Source organism: Zeus faber (genome assembly GCF_960531495.2).
Source record: "Zeus faber genome assembly, chromosome: 20".
Lineage (NCBI taxonomy): Eukaryota > Metazoa > Chordata > Actinopteri > Zeiformes > Zeidae > Zeus > Zeus faber.
The window spans coordinates 9,460,683-9,479,760 of record NC_137207.1 but is presented as its reverse complement, the minus strand read 5'-3'; the positions used below and the strand labels follow the sequence as shown (position 1 = coordinate 9,479,760).

Here is a 19,078-nt window from a genome sequence, read left to right as displayed (position 1 = left end):
AAAACACTTGAAGCCTCGTGTAGCAGCCGGCAGCCAGGATGCTCACCGACATGATCGTGGAGGAGGAATTCGAGGTCAAGGAAGCGGAGCTGGTGCCCTGGTACGCCAAGCAGGACCTTGAACACGGTAAATGCTCCTTGCCCCTCCCGCTCCTGCGGACCTCTCCCGTGCAGCATCTCTCCCGTGGTAGCGTGAACCAAACATTGTGTCCAGCTGCTGTCTGGCTGCAGAACACCTCGAGGATGCTGGAAAGGTGTTTGCAGGGACTTCAGCTGCACACCTTATGCGGCACAGTGCACATGGCTGCTGCATGTCAGAATATATATATATTGTATGCATGTATATTTTGACTTAATATGACACATGCATGCATTTAGATTGCATTTGCATCCAAATACATAGGGTAGATGAAAGGTAGACCAGTGATGACTGAGGCTGGGGCCAGTTCACCACCGTGTCTTTGTGGCCTTGCAGATCTGCACTTGGCAGCAGAGCTGGGCAAGTCTCTCCTGGAGCGCAACAAGGAGCTGGAGCAAGGGCTACAACAGATGTACTCCACCAACCAGGAACAGCTGCAGGAGATTGAGGTATATGCACACACACCACATCAGTCTGGGAACTGTCAATCTTTTGCCTCCATCATTCTATCATTCATCACTCATCACTCTGGTGGCCTTCAAAGGATGCTGACCCCCAGAAGGTCTATAGTTATATTTGATTTCTGTCAGGGAACCATGAAGACTGATTATATGACACTCCCTGTCACACTCTATTGGAGCAGATAGGACATTGAACAAATCTCTCAAACTGAGACAATCATATGCGTAATATATGCAGAACCTGTTTTTTTAGTTCTTTTTTTTTTAAATATATGTCAATGCTTGTGGCTTCTTACTGGCTCGAGACTTGTGAGGGTTTATTCCCACCGTGTTGTACTTGCAGGTCTGGGGTTTAGTGTTGTTTTTTTTAACGCTGCCACTCAGCTGCCGAATCATTTATCTTAAGGTTCAACTTGTTCTGGCTTTCTGTGCTGATAAGATAAACTGCACTTTGAGCTGGTTGAAGATGGAAAACTAGGAGGGGGGTGGTAAACACTCTTGCGAAATTTTGTTAATCTGGCACCATTGTGTGCGAAGCCTAATTTCTCCCAGAGAGAGGGAGAGAAATTTAGTCAGATCTTCAACTTGTGTGCAGCGCTCCAAACACCCTCTGTTACTCATTCAAGGGACTTGACCTCAAGAGTTTCTTAACCTTCTGCATTCATTTAGGATTCCAAGCTTCACTAAAACAATAAGTCGGACGCTGCAAACACATATTGATGGATGCTATATGTTTTGCTGTTGAATTATTTAACATTTAACAGTGCAATTTACACCTGCACATTGTTGGGGGTTTTCCAATACCAGTGTTTTGACTATTGGTTTCTAAATGATACTCCTTTCAATTACATTTGTGTTGAATATTTTTGCTTGAAAATACGAAGAAAGTACGTACAGTGGTACCTCGCCTTACGACTGTAATTCGTTCTATAAGAACGGTCGTATGTTAAAACAGTCGTATGTCGAAGCAATTTTTCCCCATATAAATTATGAAATCATGAAGGGTGAAAATAAACAAAATACACAGCACAAACACAGTAAATATGAAAAAAATATCGATAAGCCACGAACTACATGCACACGCGATGTAGGTCGCCCGCTGACTGACTGCTGACTGACTGCTGACTGACTGCTGACTGACTGCTGACTGACTGCTGACTGGCCGCAGACGCGCCAACTGCAAATTTCCACGCTCGTATCTTGGAGCAGTCGGTCGCAAGTCGATACAAATTTCGCGACTATCGCTAGTCGTATCTTGGATTAGTCGTAAGTAGATGCAGTCGTAAGTCGAGGTACCACTGTATTACTTTAAAGGTACATTTTCAACCAAAAATGTTCTCTTTACTGCACAAAGCCAAACTAACTACCAGGGATCTAATGCCCGGACAAGGAACTGGGCTCCTGCAGTTTTCCCTGTGGGATCAGATCAGGATTATGTGACAGAGGGCTTTCCTGGAGCTGAAGTATGTCTTACAAAAAATACATATCTGCAATACATCCAACCCCCGTCTCCCCCCTCCACCCCCCAGTACCTGACCAAGCAGGTGGAGCTGCTCAGGCAGGTGAATGAGCAGCACACCAAGGTGTACGAGCAGCTGGACTTGTCGGCCAGAGAGCTGGAGCAGAACAACCAGCGCCTGGGCCTGGACAACCGGGCCGCCCAGCAGAAGATCCAGGGGTGAGCGAGGGCGTGGTGGGGGAGGGGGGGTGGTTGAGTGGGTGGTTGAATGGGTGGTTGGGTGGTTGGTTATCGTAACTCATCACACAATGAACATAAATGTGTTAACGGTAGACCTCAGTTTGTGGGCATCGGCTCATCTCCCCCGCGCATTTCTCAGCTCAAACTGCCGTTGGCCGATTGCTCTCTCGTCCAGGCTGCTGGAGACGGCGGAGACACTGCAGAGCCAGGTGGAGGAGCTGCAGCGGGAGGTGGAGGAGCTGAAGACCAGCCGCCCTCAGCCGCGCGGCACTCGGAGCGTGTCCTGCCTGAGCGAGCTGCGGAACACGCGCAGGTGAGGAGCGAGGGCCGCCACATCCCGGCGGTCTTCATGTCAAGATGGTGGACTTTCTTCTGGGGGGGCATGGCCGCGTCGCAGCTCCACATCCTGGCATTCTGCTCAAGACGTAGTGGCTTCATCTAACCTCGAGAGGAAGGGCGCCAAATCCTCCTGGCGGGAGTCCTACTCCAGCTCCTGTAATCCTCCCTCCTGGCATTGATTCAAGTCTAATAACCCGACGCGGGGCGACGCTCCCGAAACTACTAAGCCCTCCCCCCGTCTCCCTCCACGTCCCCAAGCGAGTCCGGGCTCGTGCAAAGCGGTTGCTCTTATCTTGATCTCTCTCTCTCTCTCTCTCTCTCTCTCTCTCTCTCTCTCTCTCTCTCGCCCGTTATGTAATCCAGTTAAGGCCCCTCTTGTTAATATTAATGGGATCAGAGCGTGGAAGTGGTGTCCACAAGAACGACCGATTTGCCAGTTTCCGAGCGACCTCACCTGGAACCGGGAAGCCTCGGCTCATAGTTTTTTGGGTGGCGTGGGGGGTCGTATCGATCCTTCACCTTAATACTAATCTCTGCTTCACTGACAACTTTTCTGGTGTGTGTGTGTGTGTGTGTGTGTGTGTGTGTGTGTGTGTGTGTGTGTGTGTGTGTGTGTGTGTGTGTGTGTGTGTGTGTGTGTGTGTGTGTGTGTGTGTGTGTGTGTGTGTTGTTTTTTTGCCTCTGCCTCTGTCATCGCCTTATCTTGTTTGTCGCGCTACTTTAATCCCAATGCTCCCACCGCCCCCCTCCCTCCCACCCCCGCCCCACCACGCCCTTTCGCTTCACAGCCCTCAGAAATAACAAATTAGTTGTTTCGCCAAAGTGGCCCTTCCGCAAAGTGGCTTCCAACTCACGGCGTCAGTTCTTTAAATTGGCTCTGACGAGCATCCCTTGCTCGCTCGATGTCTCTCTCTCTCTCTCTCTCTCTCTCTCTCTCTTAGTCGGGTCACATGCTCGGCTAATTGGATGGAGAGAGAGAGAGAGAGAGAACTTTCCGTGGGTGTGTATGTGTGCACAAGCGTCTCATTCAGGACGTTTTGAGCAGGTTGAGAGCTTTTTTTTTTTTTTTTTTTTTTTTGGTAATTAACTTCTCCATTGATAGGAGACAACCGGAGTACCGCAAACTCAAGCTCTGCCATACGATGAAAATCCACGTGTCCCGCCCCTCTCGCACCCCGCAGGCCCGGCGACCACGCCCCCGCAGGGGCCCCGGAAGACCCCGCGGAGCCCGCGTGGCGCGAGGAGGAGCGGGCGTCGCTGCAGCGCTCCCTCCGCTCGCTGCAGACCAAGCTGGCGGCCGAGCGGGCCCGGCGGGAGGAGGCGGAGCGCGACGCCGACCTGCTCGCCGGCGAGAATGCGGCGCTGGAGCGGCAGCTGGGAGCCACCGAGGGCTGCCGGGTCAGTGTCCCCAGACGAGGAACTGTTGACTGCCACAAACAGTCAGCGGTGGGGAAAGTGTATTTCAATAAACCGCTGGTGCTACCGGAGCTGCCGTTGCATATTATTTCCATGTGCTGTTCATATATTCCAGTTTGACATACTGCACTTTACTGTAGCGTGCCGCAACTTGTCATATTGGGCTGACAAGTCAATATTGATATAGAAGGGCTACTTCAAGTGTGAAGTAACGTAGCTTAGTACAACACCACGTATTGGAACTCACCACGACAAGGCATCAAGACACCATCGTTACTTTAGCGCCGAGAGGCTTGGCCAAGTCTGTATTTCATAAGCTTTCTCAAGCGGTGGGAGGGTCGTCGTCTTTCCTTTGCGCTGTTTTCTGACCCTGCCGTGTTCCCCTCGCAGGCCAGGCTCGATGAGCTGGAGTGCGAGGCGGAGGAGCTGCGTCAGCTGTGGCGGGTCGTGTCCTCAGCCAAACCTGCAGCTCAAAGGACCGGCCGTGACCCCCCACCAGTGGAGGAGGAGGAGGACGAAGAAGAAGAAGAAGAAGAGAGTGCAGGAGAAGGGATGGGAGACGAGACCAGGTGCCAGCGTCGGCCGGGGCACGCAGCCCCGGACGCCCACGAGCGCTCGTGCCTGCGGCGCTCCGACGCGGTGAAGTACCGCGGCATCTCGCTGCTCAACGAGGTGGACGCGCAGTACAGCGCCCTGCAGGACAAGTACGACGCGCTGCTGCGGCGCTGCAGCCTGGCGGAGCCCGGCGGCGAGCAGGAGAGCCAGAGCCACAAGGCCGTCCAGACGGCGCCGGCGCCGACCGGCTCCGCTGCTGCCGCGCGGACGGAGCTTGCGGGCGACTTTCACCAGCCCGAGTACAAGGCACTTTTCAAGGAGATCTTCTCCTGCATCCAGCGAACCAGGGAGGACCTGAGGGGGAACAGTGGGGGGGTCCCCCACGGGTCCAATGGCGCTGCACCAATTCCCGCAGGAACACACGGTGAACTCGTCGGAACGAGGAACGATCGAGCACTTTCGATTTAAAGTGTGTGTTTGTGTGTGTTTGTGTGTGTGTGTGTGTGTGTGTGTGTGTGTGTGTGTGTGTGTGTGTGTGTGTGGTTATTTTTATTGTTATTAATATTTATAAGTGGAGTGTTCAGGAGCCTGCTTATAATTAACTACTGGGTGTCGTCCAAAGGGCTTAAGGGCTGAATAAGGGTGATGTGGACGTTCTGTGCCTGATGCCGTCTCAGTTTAACCCTCGCTCTACCTCGCTCGCACAGCCCCGTTCCACAAACGGCCAAGTAGGCTCCGGAGGAAGCAAAGTCTTTTTTGGGGGGATTAGCTCCCGACTAAGTCAATTGTGAGCAGCGTCGATGATTTCTTTTGTATATTTATTACTTCTGTGCTTCCTCTGACTTAATGTGAACCTAAACACTTGAAGAGGAAAAGAGGTTTGGGCGATAACGTCGCCTCATAGACCAACTGGTAGTGGATCCACAGAGACTATCGCCGTTCATACTGTCGAATCGATTGAATGATCATAAAATCAGGGTGATTTATGGTGCTCCAGTAATAAGCGTTAACTTTGTGTGTATATAAACTGTATAGATTGAATGTTGTAGCTTGTGGAACTCGGTAAAATAGACATTTTACTGAGTACCTGAAGTTAAGTAACCTGACATGTGTAGCCGGTGGCTTAACTGTCAAGTCAAACTGGATCTTCTCAGAAATTAACTCATTTTGTGGCTGTTGCTGCCTATTTATGCTTCTTATGCTTCTAGATCTTACTCCAACTCACCGTGAGATGCACTTTAGAATTGCACTGGGATGACAAACGCTCTTTTGACACTTTATACTGTTATCGTGTATATACGTAAGTTGGTGCAATCATACCCTGGGACCTGTCTAATCTTTGGTATCTATGTATGTGGAAAACTCTTTGAAAAAAACAATGCATTTGTTTTCCCAAACTATGTTCATGTTCTTTGCTGCCGCTGTTCTGACAAATAAAGCACGTCTGAGAGCGAGATGACAGTGCAGCTCTGTTCACGTCATGATTTATGATCGTATCAATATCTACATGGATTCTTTATCGGGTCATTCTTTGAGACCAATAAACTGCGTGGAGGATTTTCATCAATGCATTGATAAAAACCTGCACATTTTAAAACACCTTATCAGCTAGTCGTTGTATAGACAAGTTTCATTTCCAAACAAGTCAAGCTTTTAAAACGCTGTTTTGCCAAGGAATATTTGGTCGCGCTTGACAAAAAAATGCACCTGTCCTGTTGACTACATTTTAATGCACCACCGTGTAAATACTAAGATTATCGACAAAATAAAAATACAGAACTGGTGCTGGCAGGATGGAATTTCAACCATACGGACATGTATTGTTGCAGTTGACACTGTACTGTACTGACAAATCTAACATACTTAATTGTTTGGTATTTCATATGCAGGGTGTGTAAATCAAATTATGGACAAGATGGCAACCCTGAACGCCACAATTAAATATTTCACTAAGACTACATCTTTAAGCTTTTCCCTGCCAATGACTCCTGCACTATTTAAGCTGCAAACAGAATGAGCTTAATAGTAATGATCAGGTCAAACTGATTAAACTGTATTTTCAGGCACATCATTGAACCATACGTGCTCACAGTTGATAACAGTCCTGTCTAGGAAAAGAGCTGTTGAACAAGTTCAGTCTCAGGATCTTTATTCTGTAATATGCAACAAACCGGTGAAGAAAGAAAAAAAAAAAATAATAATAATAATTGTGATTGTGTTCTGGAGTCGAGATCTGCAGAGAAGACAAAACACGAAACTGAAGCCTGACGGTGGAATGTTTCACGAATCGTTCAACTCGTTATCTTGAAACACCACATCAGATTTTCAAGCAAGTAGTGTGGTGGTGAGAAGAGAAAAAATAAAATAAAATAAAAATCCCACACGTTAGAAGGGTACTTGCTGAAATCCTATGAACAGGTATTTCTGAAATGAGTAAAAGCAGAGGCACTTGAACAAGGAGCGATGGCAGCAGCACATGGAGAATCCAGCACGTTCCCTCAGGAATCAAGTGCGGGACCTGGAGCCCGTGGGCTCAACGGAAATACGACGACGCGACGTCTTAAAGCAGCTTTCTCTTTGACTTATGTCACTGAAACACTCAAATTGCTGAAAGGAAAAACGGAATCTTTGTTGACCAGCCCGACACGAACACTCGCTCTGAGCCGAGACCCACTCGAAAGCACGTCGATGTTCGAGAACAAGCCCATCCCCGAGCGACGCGTTGGATGTAGAGCGCGGACTCTCACCTGGGCGGTGTTTTCGCAGTGAATCTGATGAATGTTGATTTTTACAGAGTGAGCTGCGGGTTTACAGCGTTACCTGGTGACCAACATGAGTCGAGTCAGTTTCTGTACATGATCGAGCATTTTAGGTCCATGACTCTCGCTTTTAAGCAGTAAAAACGGCATGCTGCTTGTTCATCTGCGTCTGGGCGATCATTATTATAAAGACTTTAAGGAAAACTCGCCTTACCTACTTTAAACCCATAATTCCTCACATTATTTCCACGGATCCAACACAGGCTTGGCACACTTATAGGCAATTTGTTTGAATTATGGCCTCATCGCAACATTATTCTCATTGCTATAAATGTAATTCTACTCTTTCCAGAGTGTGTCGAGAGGTGTGATCATAAAATCACAAAAAATATATATATATTTATCTTAAATATGCTAAACTTAACAACCGTAATGTTTTTTGTTTTTTGTTTGTTTTTTTAATAACAGGCTACAGTAAAACAAGTGATGTGTTTCTATTTTCTTCGTCAATAGTCTCCGAAATAAAGAGAAAAATTTGATGTCTTCAAACAACTAATTTTCCAATGGTTTTCAACCAGGTAAAAGTCTCTCTCTCAAAAAAAAACAAACAAAAAAAAAAAAAAACCCCAAACATCTATCTTTTCTTCTTGGGTTATTCCCTCTCCCTCATGGGAACAGGCATCACTATCCACAACGCTCCCCATCTGAAGAACGGTGAGTTTTTTCCCGTCGCCCTGAGAGCCGAGGGGAGCTGTGGTTTTGCTCTCGTCGCAGACCGCTTTTTGTCTTTCTCCGCAGAGCACTTCCTTTCTGGCTCTGGGGGGGAGGAGGAGGAGGAGGGTGATGTTGATGGTGAAGATGACGACGACCGCGAGGGGGCGAGTTGGTTCAGTGTCAGGACTGTATGGTTCCTTTGAGGTACCACATCCCCGCATGGCACGCGCAGCATTCCTGGAAGAAGCAAAAACCGAGGTCGAGTTTAGAGCAGCAAAGCGTAAAGCAGGAGGAAGTCACCAGAGGCCAGAGGGCTGCGACTTGATTTCAGGGATGTCTAAGACTGACGCTCTTAAGAGACGAAACAGGAAATGTTTTTTTTTTTGTTAGCCTCACAAATAAGAGTCTCTAAAAATTAAGCACTTAAATCACTTCATTTCCGTCTCCGCTGAGTTATTTCAACTATGGAAACTCCTGCCTGAAACCTCATAAGGGGAAGTTTTATGACTGGGGGGGGGGAACAAAAAAAAAAAAAAACGTATCTCTTTGGATTAATTTGAAAATTTTACCCGATTCAACGTAAAAACAGCCTTGTGGCTCCTCTCACCTTGAGCAGACGGTCGATGTCCGCCTTGGTGACAGCGTCTCCGAGCTCCTGGGTGAGTCTGACCTGCACCGCATTCCTCCGGACCCGGTAGTTCTTGGTGAACACCTCGTATAAGAGCTGCCGGTGCTGCGGGGGGAGCAGAGAGCCAAGTGTTTCGGACCATGACAAAGCGGCGACCACGTGGAGATAGATTAACGCACGGTACAAAACTGTAAGAAGACCACGTTGGGCGAGGAGTTACCTTATCGAACGTCTCTCCCGTCTCCCACAGGCCGAACACTTTCTGTTCGTCGTGGGCCGCCGTGGTCTGGGCAGGAAACTAGAGGCAGAGGAGACACGAGGTAGGAAATAGATCCGAAGGTCAGAATTGGGGATTTCGGCTCAAACCCCAGAGGCAGTTTACACGAGCCACTAATGCCTGCAGTGGCTCAGCCACATGGCACAGTCCCAATACCGTAGAAATAATCAAATCATAAATAGAAGGCAGAGCTTTTCAATACGATTCGTTCAGGTGATATTCTTAAGGTGTATTTAAAAGATGAGTGTTTTTAACCCAAGGGCCTTAAATGTCTTGCTTGAACTACAGTAACTACTGAAAGCCAAATAGGACAAACTGCATTTGGCCAGTGTACCCAAACGACAATTTTTCCAACGTGGCTTGCTGAAATGTGTCAAATATATAAACAATTTATAGATTTCAACAGCTGTTTTCCACATTAAAGTCTCTGAAAATTGACAATTCTATCTTCTCAAAAGCAATCGGAGAAAACATGGTCTCCGGGAAGAAAATTTAATGAGGCTCGGGTTGGACCCATCCTTTAAGATCCTGGTCAAAAAACCCAAGAAGACTTCTCCATCAACCTCGAGGGCCATTACATAAGAGAGGAACAGCTCCTTTGTGTTCCCGTTTCATCTTTGAGTCTTCGCACCAAGAGGGAAACCCTGTACTAGCCCTGCACCCTCCAAAGGAACATTATCCCCGACCAGACATAAACACTGGGACTCAAAGCTAATCTTTGGACTGTCAAGCACCAAGACACAGTTACATTTACACATAAGTTCAGGGCAAGGAAGCTGATCCCAGATCTGGCAATGCTTTCAACCTGGAGCTTAACCCCTTCTTGGGGAGTAATGGGCTTTGTCTTATAGAGCAACAATCTGTTGCATAACCAGACAGACAGACAGCCGCTCCACCAGGATGGAGAAAAAAAAAAAAAAAAAAAAGCTTAGCAAAACAAGAGGGTGAGGCGTTGACCGCACCGCGACCAGCCCTCAACACAAACATCAAAATTTTATAAAGGAAACAAACTTAAAAAAGCAAGATTATGGAACGACGCGACCAACAGCAGCAATACAGAAAAACCACAGGGCTAGAGGGAGCCGCTGTAGTCACGTAGTAGTGTCGTGTTTCTTAGAGCGGAACTAGAGAACAAACTCCTCCTCTGTTTGTACCAAGAACATTTCAAAGGACGGAACGGCTAAAATCTGAATAACCGTTAAAAGTCGTTCTGTTGGAGAAAGACGATAGCCATGCTTAAGCCAGTCTGCTCCGGAAAGATTATCCTTTGCAGATTCAGAAGAGACAGGTAGTTTGAATGAGTCTGGGACAAAACCAGGATCAGCCCTTAAATCCAGACAAACTGGAATTTACTAGCCTCCCCTGAACCTGTCCCCCGTCTGTGGTAAAAGTAGTAAGTTCCACAGGGAATTATCTTAAGTTTGCCTATATTCTGCAAGCATTTAGAAATCATGTTAAATTCGGGGGAAAAAATAAAATAAATAAAAAATAAAAATACATTTCTACAGTGGGTTAGAAACAAAACAATATGATTAGCAAAATGAAGCGCATTTGAAAATAAAAAGCAGACAGCTGTGACGATGAAAAGGGTTGATTTTGTTTGAAGGAGCGGCAACTGCTCGATTTTAAGATAACACCTTATGAATGCCTGCGGTCAGATTCAGGACTCTTCTCTCCCTTGTTGCTTCTGTGGTCTTGTAAAGAGCTTTTCAAAGCGCACAGGTGAGATCCTCTGTGGCAGGCGCTGCGGTGCACAGCAGAGGGCAACTCCACTCAACGTTTCCGCAATTCTGTGGCTTCTCTCATTTTTTTGCAGATAATTAAGTATTAGTCAAATAAATAAATAAATAAATAAATAAATAAAAGTATTTTCTGACGGACTGGCTTTTATGAACATAACACATTTCAGAACCATTTGTGATTATTGCGGAACAGCTTTAAGGTTGGCACACTCCCTGCGGGTACTCACAGGCACCAGGATCTGTGTGCAGTGGCTGAGCAGGATGGTGTCCTGGAGCAGGCGGTCGGAGACTGGGTGGAGGAGGCTGTGTCCAGACGGCAGCGAGGCTAGGTGCAGGTTAAAAAGCCGCTTCAGCTCGCTGAGCGTCAGCACAAAGTGCTTCCTGAAAGTCTTGCACACAAAGTCTCGCAGCTCGGGGGAAGAGGAGGCGGCGGGGCTCCCGCAGGTCCCGTTAGTGTGGTCCGAGGAGGGGGACACGGCGCCGGGGAAACCGTTGAGCGACCCGTTGAGGGCCGAGGAGGAGGGCGAGGCGGTGTCCATTGGTTCGTCTTCTCCATCGCTGACTGGCTCTTGTTTGACGTGGACGCCGGCTGCTTCTGTGCCGCCCTGTTTTTTAGCTTTCAGGTCCTTCTGCAGAGAAGACTGCTTTTCTTGCGCTCGCTCCTGAGCCGCCTTGAGCCGCTGCTCGCCACTGATGTGGACCAGTTCTGTGGAATATTAGGAAATGGGCTTCAGCTCGAGCAAGGTCGAAGTTCTGGTTTATGTTCTAACACTTAAGAGGCTGGTACAGCATCAGTACGTCTCAATACACACCTGGCTGTGGAGCATTCTTGGGAGTGAAGTCCTCTTTAGAGAAGTTAAAGACCTTTTCCAGCCTGCGATGGGCACAAGACATGTTTAATACTGACACACATTACATCCCGTCCATCTGTATGAATGTTTGGACGCTAGACAAAAAATAAGTAAATGGTCTGTGGACACACACACACACACACACACACACACACACACACACACACACACACACACACACACACACACACACACACACACACACACACACACACACACACACACACACACACGTTTATCATACATTCCAAAAGCTCAGTTTTGTAACTGACGAGGTCTTATTAGTCTCGTCTAAACGCAGGACTTTCCCAGAGTCCGACTGAGGGGAAAAAAGGACCCCACACACACACAGTAGAGGCTTTATTTCGATCGGTGGTGAGCTCTGGTAACCTACTTGCTCTGGATGCCGAGCCACAGCATGTGCTGCCGGTGGGCCACGTCCGGGTGTTTCTTCATGAAGTCTCTGTCGCACGGCAGCAGGAACTCCCAGCCCCGGTTGACACGCGGCACCGCCATCTGCTCTAGAAAGTCCTTCACGTCCTCTGGAGGAAGCTGGGACGGGCAAAAGGGAGGACATTGCACGTTGCATTCAACTCAAATGATATTCCAGTCTTTGTATTAAAAATAAATTTGGCTCGAATAAAGCAATTAACCCATTATAAGGCTGTGGCAGGGGAGACAGTTCATGTGTGTTTGAGGTCGATACTCCTGAGGAACGACCTTTGAGACAGTGCTCCCCAGACATGGACGTTTTTTAAGCAATGAATCCCTGTTTTTTCAACAATAATTGTTAATCATTCTTTCACAGGTTTGGTGCACTTGAAATACTCCAACATCGAAAACAATTACAAGAAAGACATGTAAAACAGTCAAGTTTATTGTTTAAAGCAATTTGAAAAAACGTATCTCGAGTCCTCTCTTTTTCTAACAAAGACTGGACTGTCCCTCATTCCCTTCAGTCTGACAAAAACAGCGGCTCCCTGATCTAAATCTACGGAAGTTAGGGAAATCAGAGACAGTAGACGGACCTCGTCTGCCTTGCAACCTATACCCTGCGGAGGAAAAAGTCTGACTTGGGATAAAACAACAGTGAGATGTAAAGAAAGCCGCAGTTTCACCTTGACGATGGCGGCAATTTCCTTCCTCATCACAGAGCGTTCCAGAGTGAATCTCCACATCTATTTAAAAAACAATAATGATAAATAAAAATTAAAGTTAAAAAAAACAAAACAAAAAAAAGATGATAAAAGGTCCTTGTCGACCAGTAACAAAAAGCAAATGAACTGTTAGGGAAATAATTCAACAAAACGGGTAACGGCAGCTCACCACAAAGTCCCTGCCTCGACACAGCACTTCAGCAGGGACGCCGCTGTGAGGACTGAAGCTGTTTTTGGGATACAGCACATCGCTGGAGAAGAGAAAAGAAATTACTCACAAAACACTAGCTGTCTGTTTAGTAATTAAATCTAATTTAAACAACCGTGGGATTTAGCAAGACATCACTTCAGTGTTTTATGGTTATATCATCAATATAGCTGCTTTCCATACAGTCAATTGGATTGTGAAATAGGAATACAAACTCCTGGGCACGGGCAGCCAGGGCTCACCTTTTGACAACCCAGTTTCCCTGAACCAACAGCGCCACCTGCTGGATACAGCGCATTACTGCAGTGGAGTCGGTGCCGGAGGCAAGCAGACCCATCAGGTTGGCAAACGGCATCACCTTGACTGCAGAAAGAGAGATTACTTCTTTACTTTCGTTTTTCCTTCCGCTGCCCTTGTTCTCATTAAAGTAACCATCATGGATCTTTATGACTCACCATTCTTCATCAAGGTTTTGACTTGTTCCCCCAGAGGCAAGGTGCGGAGCTGGGCCATGGAAAGCACATTACTTGGGCCAACCGGCTTTACACTGACATGGACAGAGGGACATATTTGTGAAAGAAAGGAGCAGTTAAAAAAAAAAATATATATATATATATATTATATAAATAAATTAATAAATAGTAACACACAAACACACCACATTTTACATTTCTAGATCTAAGAGTAAGAAAAGTCCAGCGTACTTACACTTTTTCCTCTGCCTGAGGGGGCATGAGCATTGCTAGATATTCCCTGTAGAAGATACAAGACATTACTCAGCTTGATAAGAGACATCCACAGGAAAACGCTAGTTCCTGTAAGACTTATTATATTGAATTATATTTAAAAAAGGCACAAGCAGACGAATACAGTTAATTCAAGAGAGACCACAAGTTGTAGTGTCGTGTCTCACTTTGGTGTCTTGACGAGCTCTGAATTTTCCGTGGCGCCCATCGCCTGGCAGTACAGGTACTGCCTCTCGTGCTCCGAACGCCCGTCCTGTACGCATGAGAGAAAGGTGGTGAAAATCATTCAAATGATCACATCCAATATAGTGGTGTTGGAGGGGACCACGCCATGCTCCCGGTAAAATTAATACTAAGTTGCCTGATTTATATTGTTTCTTACATTCACACGCATCTAACGTTAAAAAGGCTGAAAAGAAATGACTGAGCGTTCAGTAAAAATGGTTTGAGCACTGCTTAAAATGTGTTCACTCTTCCTCACCTTTATGCCGTGGTAGTGCAGGGGGATCCAGGGCTCCTCAGCCTGCTTCTTCTGCAGGAACTCGTAGGAATGGATCCTCCTCTGCCGGGCCTGCTCCGACTCAGGACGGGAAAACCTCACCTAGAGTTTCATGCACGGGGAAACGGAAAGGGTCCAGGTTTACCGCTTTCGGGTGGAAAGATCAGTGTTTTACCTTTGCCCTTTTTGCAGTTCAGCATCACTCCAGTCAACCGCCAAGGAGGATTTGAGTGTTTAGAGAAAATGGAAAGTGTGAAAAAATGCTGCCGTTTCCAAATTGTGGAAAAAAAAAAATGCACTTTAACTCAAAACAATACATTTAAATTTACACTGCGTCGTACAGAGTGACGGTAGAAGTCGACCAGACGCGTTGGTGCAGCATATGGGTGCGGCATGGGGTGCCCTAAGTGCACGCTTCCTATTAAATCCATGTCAATCCACTGCTGCGGCTCCACCGGCCACGTAAGCCCCGTGACGTGGCATTTCTCCATTTTTGCGTGACAGGTCCCCCCCCCCCCATTGTTATAATGTGCAAAGGCTCATCTGATTGGAGAGAAAGTGTCCAGGATAGTGTGCAAGGAGAGGAGTAAGCGAGAGAGCGCTGGGTGCAAGTGGAAGGGGAGAAAGCGAGAGAGACTGAAGCAAAATCTGTAATAAAAAGGGACACGGCCATCCCAGGCTACTATTTTCCTGACTGGACACCTCAACCCCGGGGTAGCTGTGAGCCTCCCGGCAACAGAAGCGGCTCCGCCTCCGTGGAAGTTCCGCCTGCGTCTCCTTCACTTTGTCTGGTCGACACCACTAAGTGTCACAGTGTAATCAAACAGCGTGTTGAAATTGCTGTTTCCAACATTCCCCCGCTCTCGACACGTCTGGGACGCTTCACCACGCAGCCGGTGGAAAAAAAACACGTTTGCGCGCCACGCCCGTATGCCGCGCCGACGCCGTTCGAGTTTACGTCAAGACACAATACTGCAGCGGCAGGTTCAGCAGCTGATTGAGATTCAGGGACGGTGAGGAAGAACAACGCAAACCGGATTTTGTTTCTCTTACGTTTGAGAGTACATTCCATTACCACCCTAATCAACTAATTGGATTGAAGGCAAATCCCACTGTCACACTTTTTACAGCGTGCGACAAACAAAATGTGAAATGTTATAATTTTACAAACAATCCCATATAAAATTATTTTATATATAGTGATCTACTGCTTACTGTGATCGCTTTGACTTCTTCCTCAGCTTCATCCTGAGACGAATCTCCACCTGCAGACAAAAAAAAACCCCAAACAAACCGGAATTTGCAGGTGAGGTCCATTAATAACTGATGCAATAAAGATAATAAGCATGTATGAAAACACACCTTCGTTGGCCGTCTCCCTCTCCCTTTGTTTGCCGTCAGCCTTGTCGAGGTACATGAAGCTGGGCCTCATCTGAAGGATTCCCTGCAGCGGTGTAATGTGGAGCTCCCCTGTGGATGTCGGCAACAGCGCAGTCACAGATTAAAAGAAAACAAGAAGCATCAGCAGCAATGAAGTAATGACAAATCTACAGGGCTGCACAAAAAGAGAAGGGGAAATGAGATTTGATTCCAATCAAAGTATATTAAGGTTGTTACTTAACCCCATGTCCAAATAGAATTACATTTACGTCGGCATACACCACCCCATCCTCCCCCAAAAAAAGTCAAAGAGAAGAGGGGGCATGGCAACACTCCTTTAATAGTGTTTCTTTATCGATAGCTTTATTATCACTATTAGATAAACAGAAGAAAGCACATGATCCTGGTGCTGCAACAGCTTAGGGGGGAAACCAGACCTTTGCGGAACACTGCAGCGGCATATCTGGAGGTGTTGGTCGTGGCCTGGATGGAGGAGAACGTCTGCTTGTCCATAATTTTTCTGCAAAACATATAGAATGGACTGATAATAACTTTAAAAAATAAAGCTTGAACGGTCAATGAATACTTCCACTAAGTTTCATAAGTGATGGAGAAAATGGCCACGGTGAAGGATTCAAGTCACTGATTAACATATCAAATGATATTCTCACAATTAATGGTGACCTTGTTTTGTCATTTGGCGCCAATCCTACAACTTTACCTTCTTCCTATGTTAATCGGAATGCAACTGTTTGCTTTGTGTTGCGGTTCCCCACCATTAGTGATCCAAAATGCAATTTAGGAACATTAAAATCAGTTCGAAGACAGCGAGCCTACAGGTCTAGCCATCTGAATGAAAGGGGATATAAACCTACGCTGAGTAGGTGTTGGTTTCGTCGTACGTAGTGCCGTCCACATTAAGTGCGATTTGTTCTCCTTTGCTGCGGCAGTAGTTGGGGCTCATTGTGTTAATGGCCATTTCCAACTCAACCTGCATGATAAGTAATAAATCACAAAGTTAGAACACATAAATCCTGTTTGAGGCTACCTAGTAGTAGAGGTTAGGATGAACGTTTTAAGCGAGAAACGCATTTATTTATTTACCTTTTGTTGCTTGGGTTTAATCTTGGCAGATAAGTGGTTGACATCGTCATAGGTCATACAAGACGGTCGGACAGGGTACTGTTTGGGGAATAAGTCAGTATGTGAGACCGACAGGCCTCACCCACAATCACAAAGAAAGCAAGCTTGATAGATGAGCGGTGTCATTTACACAAACACTGCAAACAGAGCGTGTCCTGCTGCATCATCACAAAAAGGCATTCAACCAGAAAATAGGGAAGTTTTACCTGAAAGAGAAAGAGCTTTTCCACAAGGCTTTTGGCCAAATAGACATCAATCTAGAGAAGCGGAAAGTCGGAGAATTACACATAGGGGGACTCAAACTTAAAGATATAAAATGATTGATTTGATCCAACAGCGGACTGCCAATGCACCAATCGTAGAGCAATTACTTCTGTAACAGCTGAGGCCTGCTACTACAGCTTCTTTAACCACTTAATCAGCGTTCAAAGCCACAATCTAAGTGTTTATACCTCAGTGTTGGAATTTGATCGGTTAGATATATATATAAATAAAAGTGTTAAGAAGAGTGGGTGTAATTTAAGGTTACCGACGTACCTCTTCCATGACGGGGTCGTCATCCTCCCCACTGGCCATATTGAAGAGGGGAGACTGGGTGGGTAGATGGAGGGGAGGGGTCACAGGAAGACAGCAGCAGTTTTTAAGAGACTCGACCTAAATCTGAAGAAATGTTGAATGTGGCGTTTAGGCTCACAGCACACTGCTGACGCCAGTGTGCACGCCGCCTACGCCCTAAAAAGCATCTATCAAAGAGGTGTGCTCCATATCCGTGCAGTAATTTATTAGTAATCTATATTGGGAGGTTTTTTTTCTGAATAAATGAAGACTTCACCCTTTATCCACCGATTACCCTGTTCATTTTATTGATTCGGATTCAAATGACCCTAAATGAAGACTTACTTCCATTTAATAGCACTGCATTGGTGTTGAGAACAGAAACCACAAAATAAACGACATATAGAATGTATTCATTGGGAATTTAACCACAAACAAGCCACCATCGCCCCACTAGATTGTCTGATTATACAACAATGCACCAACCCCACACTAAGTCAAATGCATCATACAGGGACATATTCTGGACCTAATAAAATAGTTCTGATTTTAAATCCACATATAGAAAAGGGTGTACAAAATAGTCGGACTTTAAAACAAACACCAGGGACATATATGTCTCTAGGTTGAAAGATATGGATGACGCAGCCCTGCCCAGCCAAAAGTGACCCCTGTGCCCTGAATGATCCGTGCGATTCAGCCCAAACGTCCACACTGCTCGGTGTCCGGTGGACAGGTTCGGAACGATACCCTGGCATGTTGCGGGCAGACAGGAACACACTCACTGCCACGGGCCCGCGCAGAAACGCCGCCCCGAGTTCAAATGCGTCCACAGAACAACTCCAACAAAGGAATTCGGACAAAAACCAAGTCGCATCGTCATATTTGGAGGGTGGCCGCTAGCTAGCGGCCGGGTCGCTGAGTGGAAGTGCAATTAGCTCGCTGCGTGTGGACGATAAATAACACGTGAACAAACCTCTATTTCGAGTGCGTTTTCCTGGTCATCAACCCGGGGGTTGAGAGGCCCAGCGGCAGAGCTCCGGCCCGTTCAGGTCGGCCCTGCTATGCGGACCAGGCTAGCCGCTGAACTCCGCTGCTGCTGCTGCTGCTGCCGCCGCCGCCGCCGCCGCTGTCGGAGCCATGTTGCCTCCTCTGCGGGGACACGTGGGGAGGTGCCGCTACCCACAATGCAAAGCGGATGGATAACTTCATGCTGCAATTCGCTGCAACGTGTGGGCTCGTTTGTTCTGCAGTCGAGTTTAGTTCGTGGCGTTTTCTCCAAATAATGACAACGCGCCCGAGCAGAGGCGCCCGGGAGACGCTCATGTGACGATAAGCAAAACAATAATGAAAAAAAAAATAAAAATAAAAACAAAACATTCCTGGCAGCGGTGGGATTCGAACCCACGCCTCCGGAGAGACTGGAGCCTTAATCCAGCGCCTTAGACCGCTCGGCCACGCTACCTTGCATGCATAACGTCAACATTAGTCGATATAGTAATTGTCCAACGAGATCTTCTTAAAAGTGATTTCCGGAAGGCGCTTGGCGGAATTTGAAGCTACCATTCATAAGTATGTTTTGATGAGTGGATATATCCCAGCAGAGTCGGAATCGTTCCTATGTCCGGTCCTTAGAAAGCGGCGTTTTTCATCTACTTCGGGGAGCGGGTCCGCTTCCCCGGAGGCCGCCATGTTTCTACGGTAGACCAGAACGGTCAAATCAAACGCTGGCTCGAAGGAGGGACCTTCGCGTTGTTCGCAGCGCCAGGAGGCCGACGTAGAGGGGGTGGAGCTGGGCTTCGGTTTGTTGC

The 19,078-nt window shown here is 47.0% G+C and overlaps 2 protein-coding genes across 2 annotated transcripts; one reads left to right on the top strand and one right to left on the bottom strand.

Annotated features, from left to right (window-relative positions):
- Window positions 1-38: 38 nt before the first annotated feature.
- cdr2b (cerebellar degeneration-related protein 2b) lies at window positions 39-5,290 on the top strand (the record flags this gene model as incomplete). Its single annotated transcript, XM_080020879.1, has 7 exons — window positions 39-126; window positions 475-587; window positions 2,129-2,277; window positions 2,474-2,611; window positions 3,819-4,035; window positions 4,444-4,975; window positions 5,286-5,290. The coding sequence occupies 7 exons, from the start codon at window positions 39-41 to the stop codon at window positions 5,288-5,290; spliced, it is 1,242 nt and encodes a 413-aa protein (XP_079877005.1).
- A 1,461-nt stretch (window positions 5,291-6,751) lies between these two features.
- On the bottom strand, window positions 6,752-18,396 carry polr3e (polymerase (RNA) III (DNA directed) polypeptide E). Its single transcript, XM_080020766.1, has 21 exons — window positions 18,244-18,396; window positions 17,250-17,303; window positions 16,919-16,969; window positions 16,674-16,751; window positions 16,445-16,560; window positions 16,007-16,089; window positions 15,552-15,659; window positions 15,405-15,454; window positions 14,172-14,291; window positions 13,858-13,943; window positions 13,653-13,697; window positions 13,400-13,491; window positions 13,187-13,307; window positions 12,906-12,987; window positions 12,698-12,757; window positions 11,974-12,131; window positions 11,541-11,602; window positions 10,956-11,434; window positions 8,930-9,007; window positions 8,689-8,814; window positions 6,752-8,318 (listed from the first exon to the last, which is right to left on the bottom strand). The coding sequence occupies exons 2-21, from the start codon at window positions 17,286-17,288 to the stop codon at window positions 8,262-8,264; spliced, it is 2,091 nt and encodes a 696-aa protein (XP_079876892.1). The 5' UTR covers window positions 17,289-17,303; window positions 18,244-18,396; the 3' UTR covers window positions 6,752-8,261.
- Window positions 18,397-19,078: the final 682 nt, after the last annotated feature.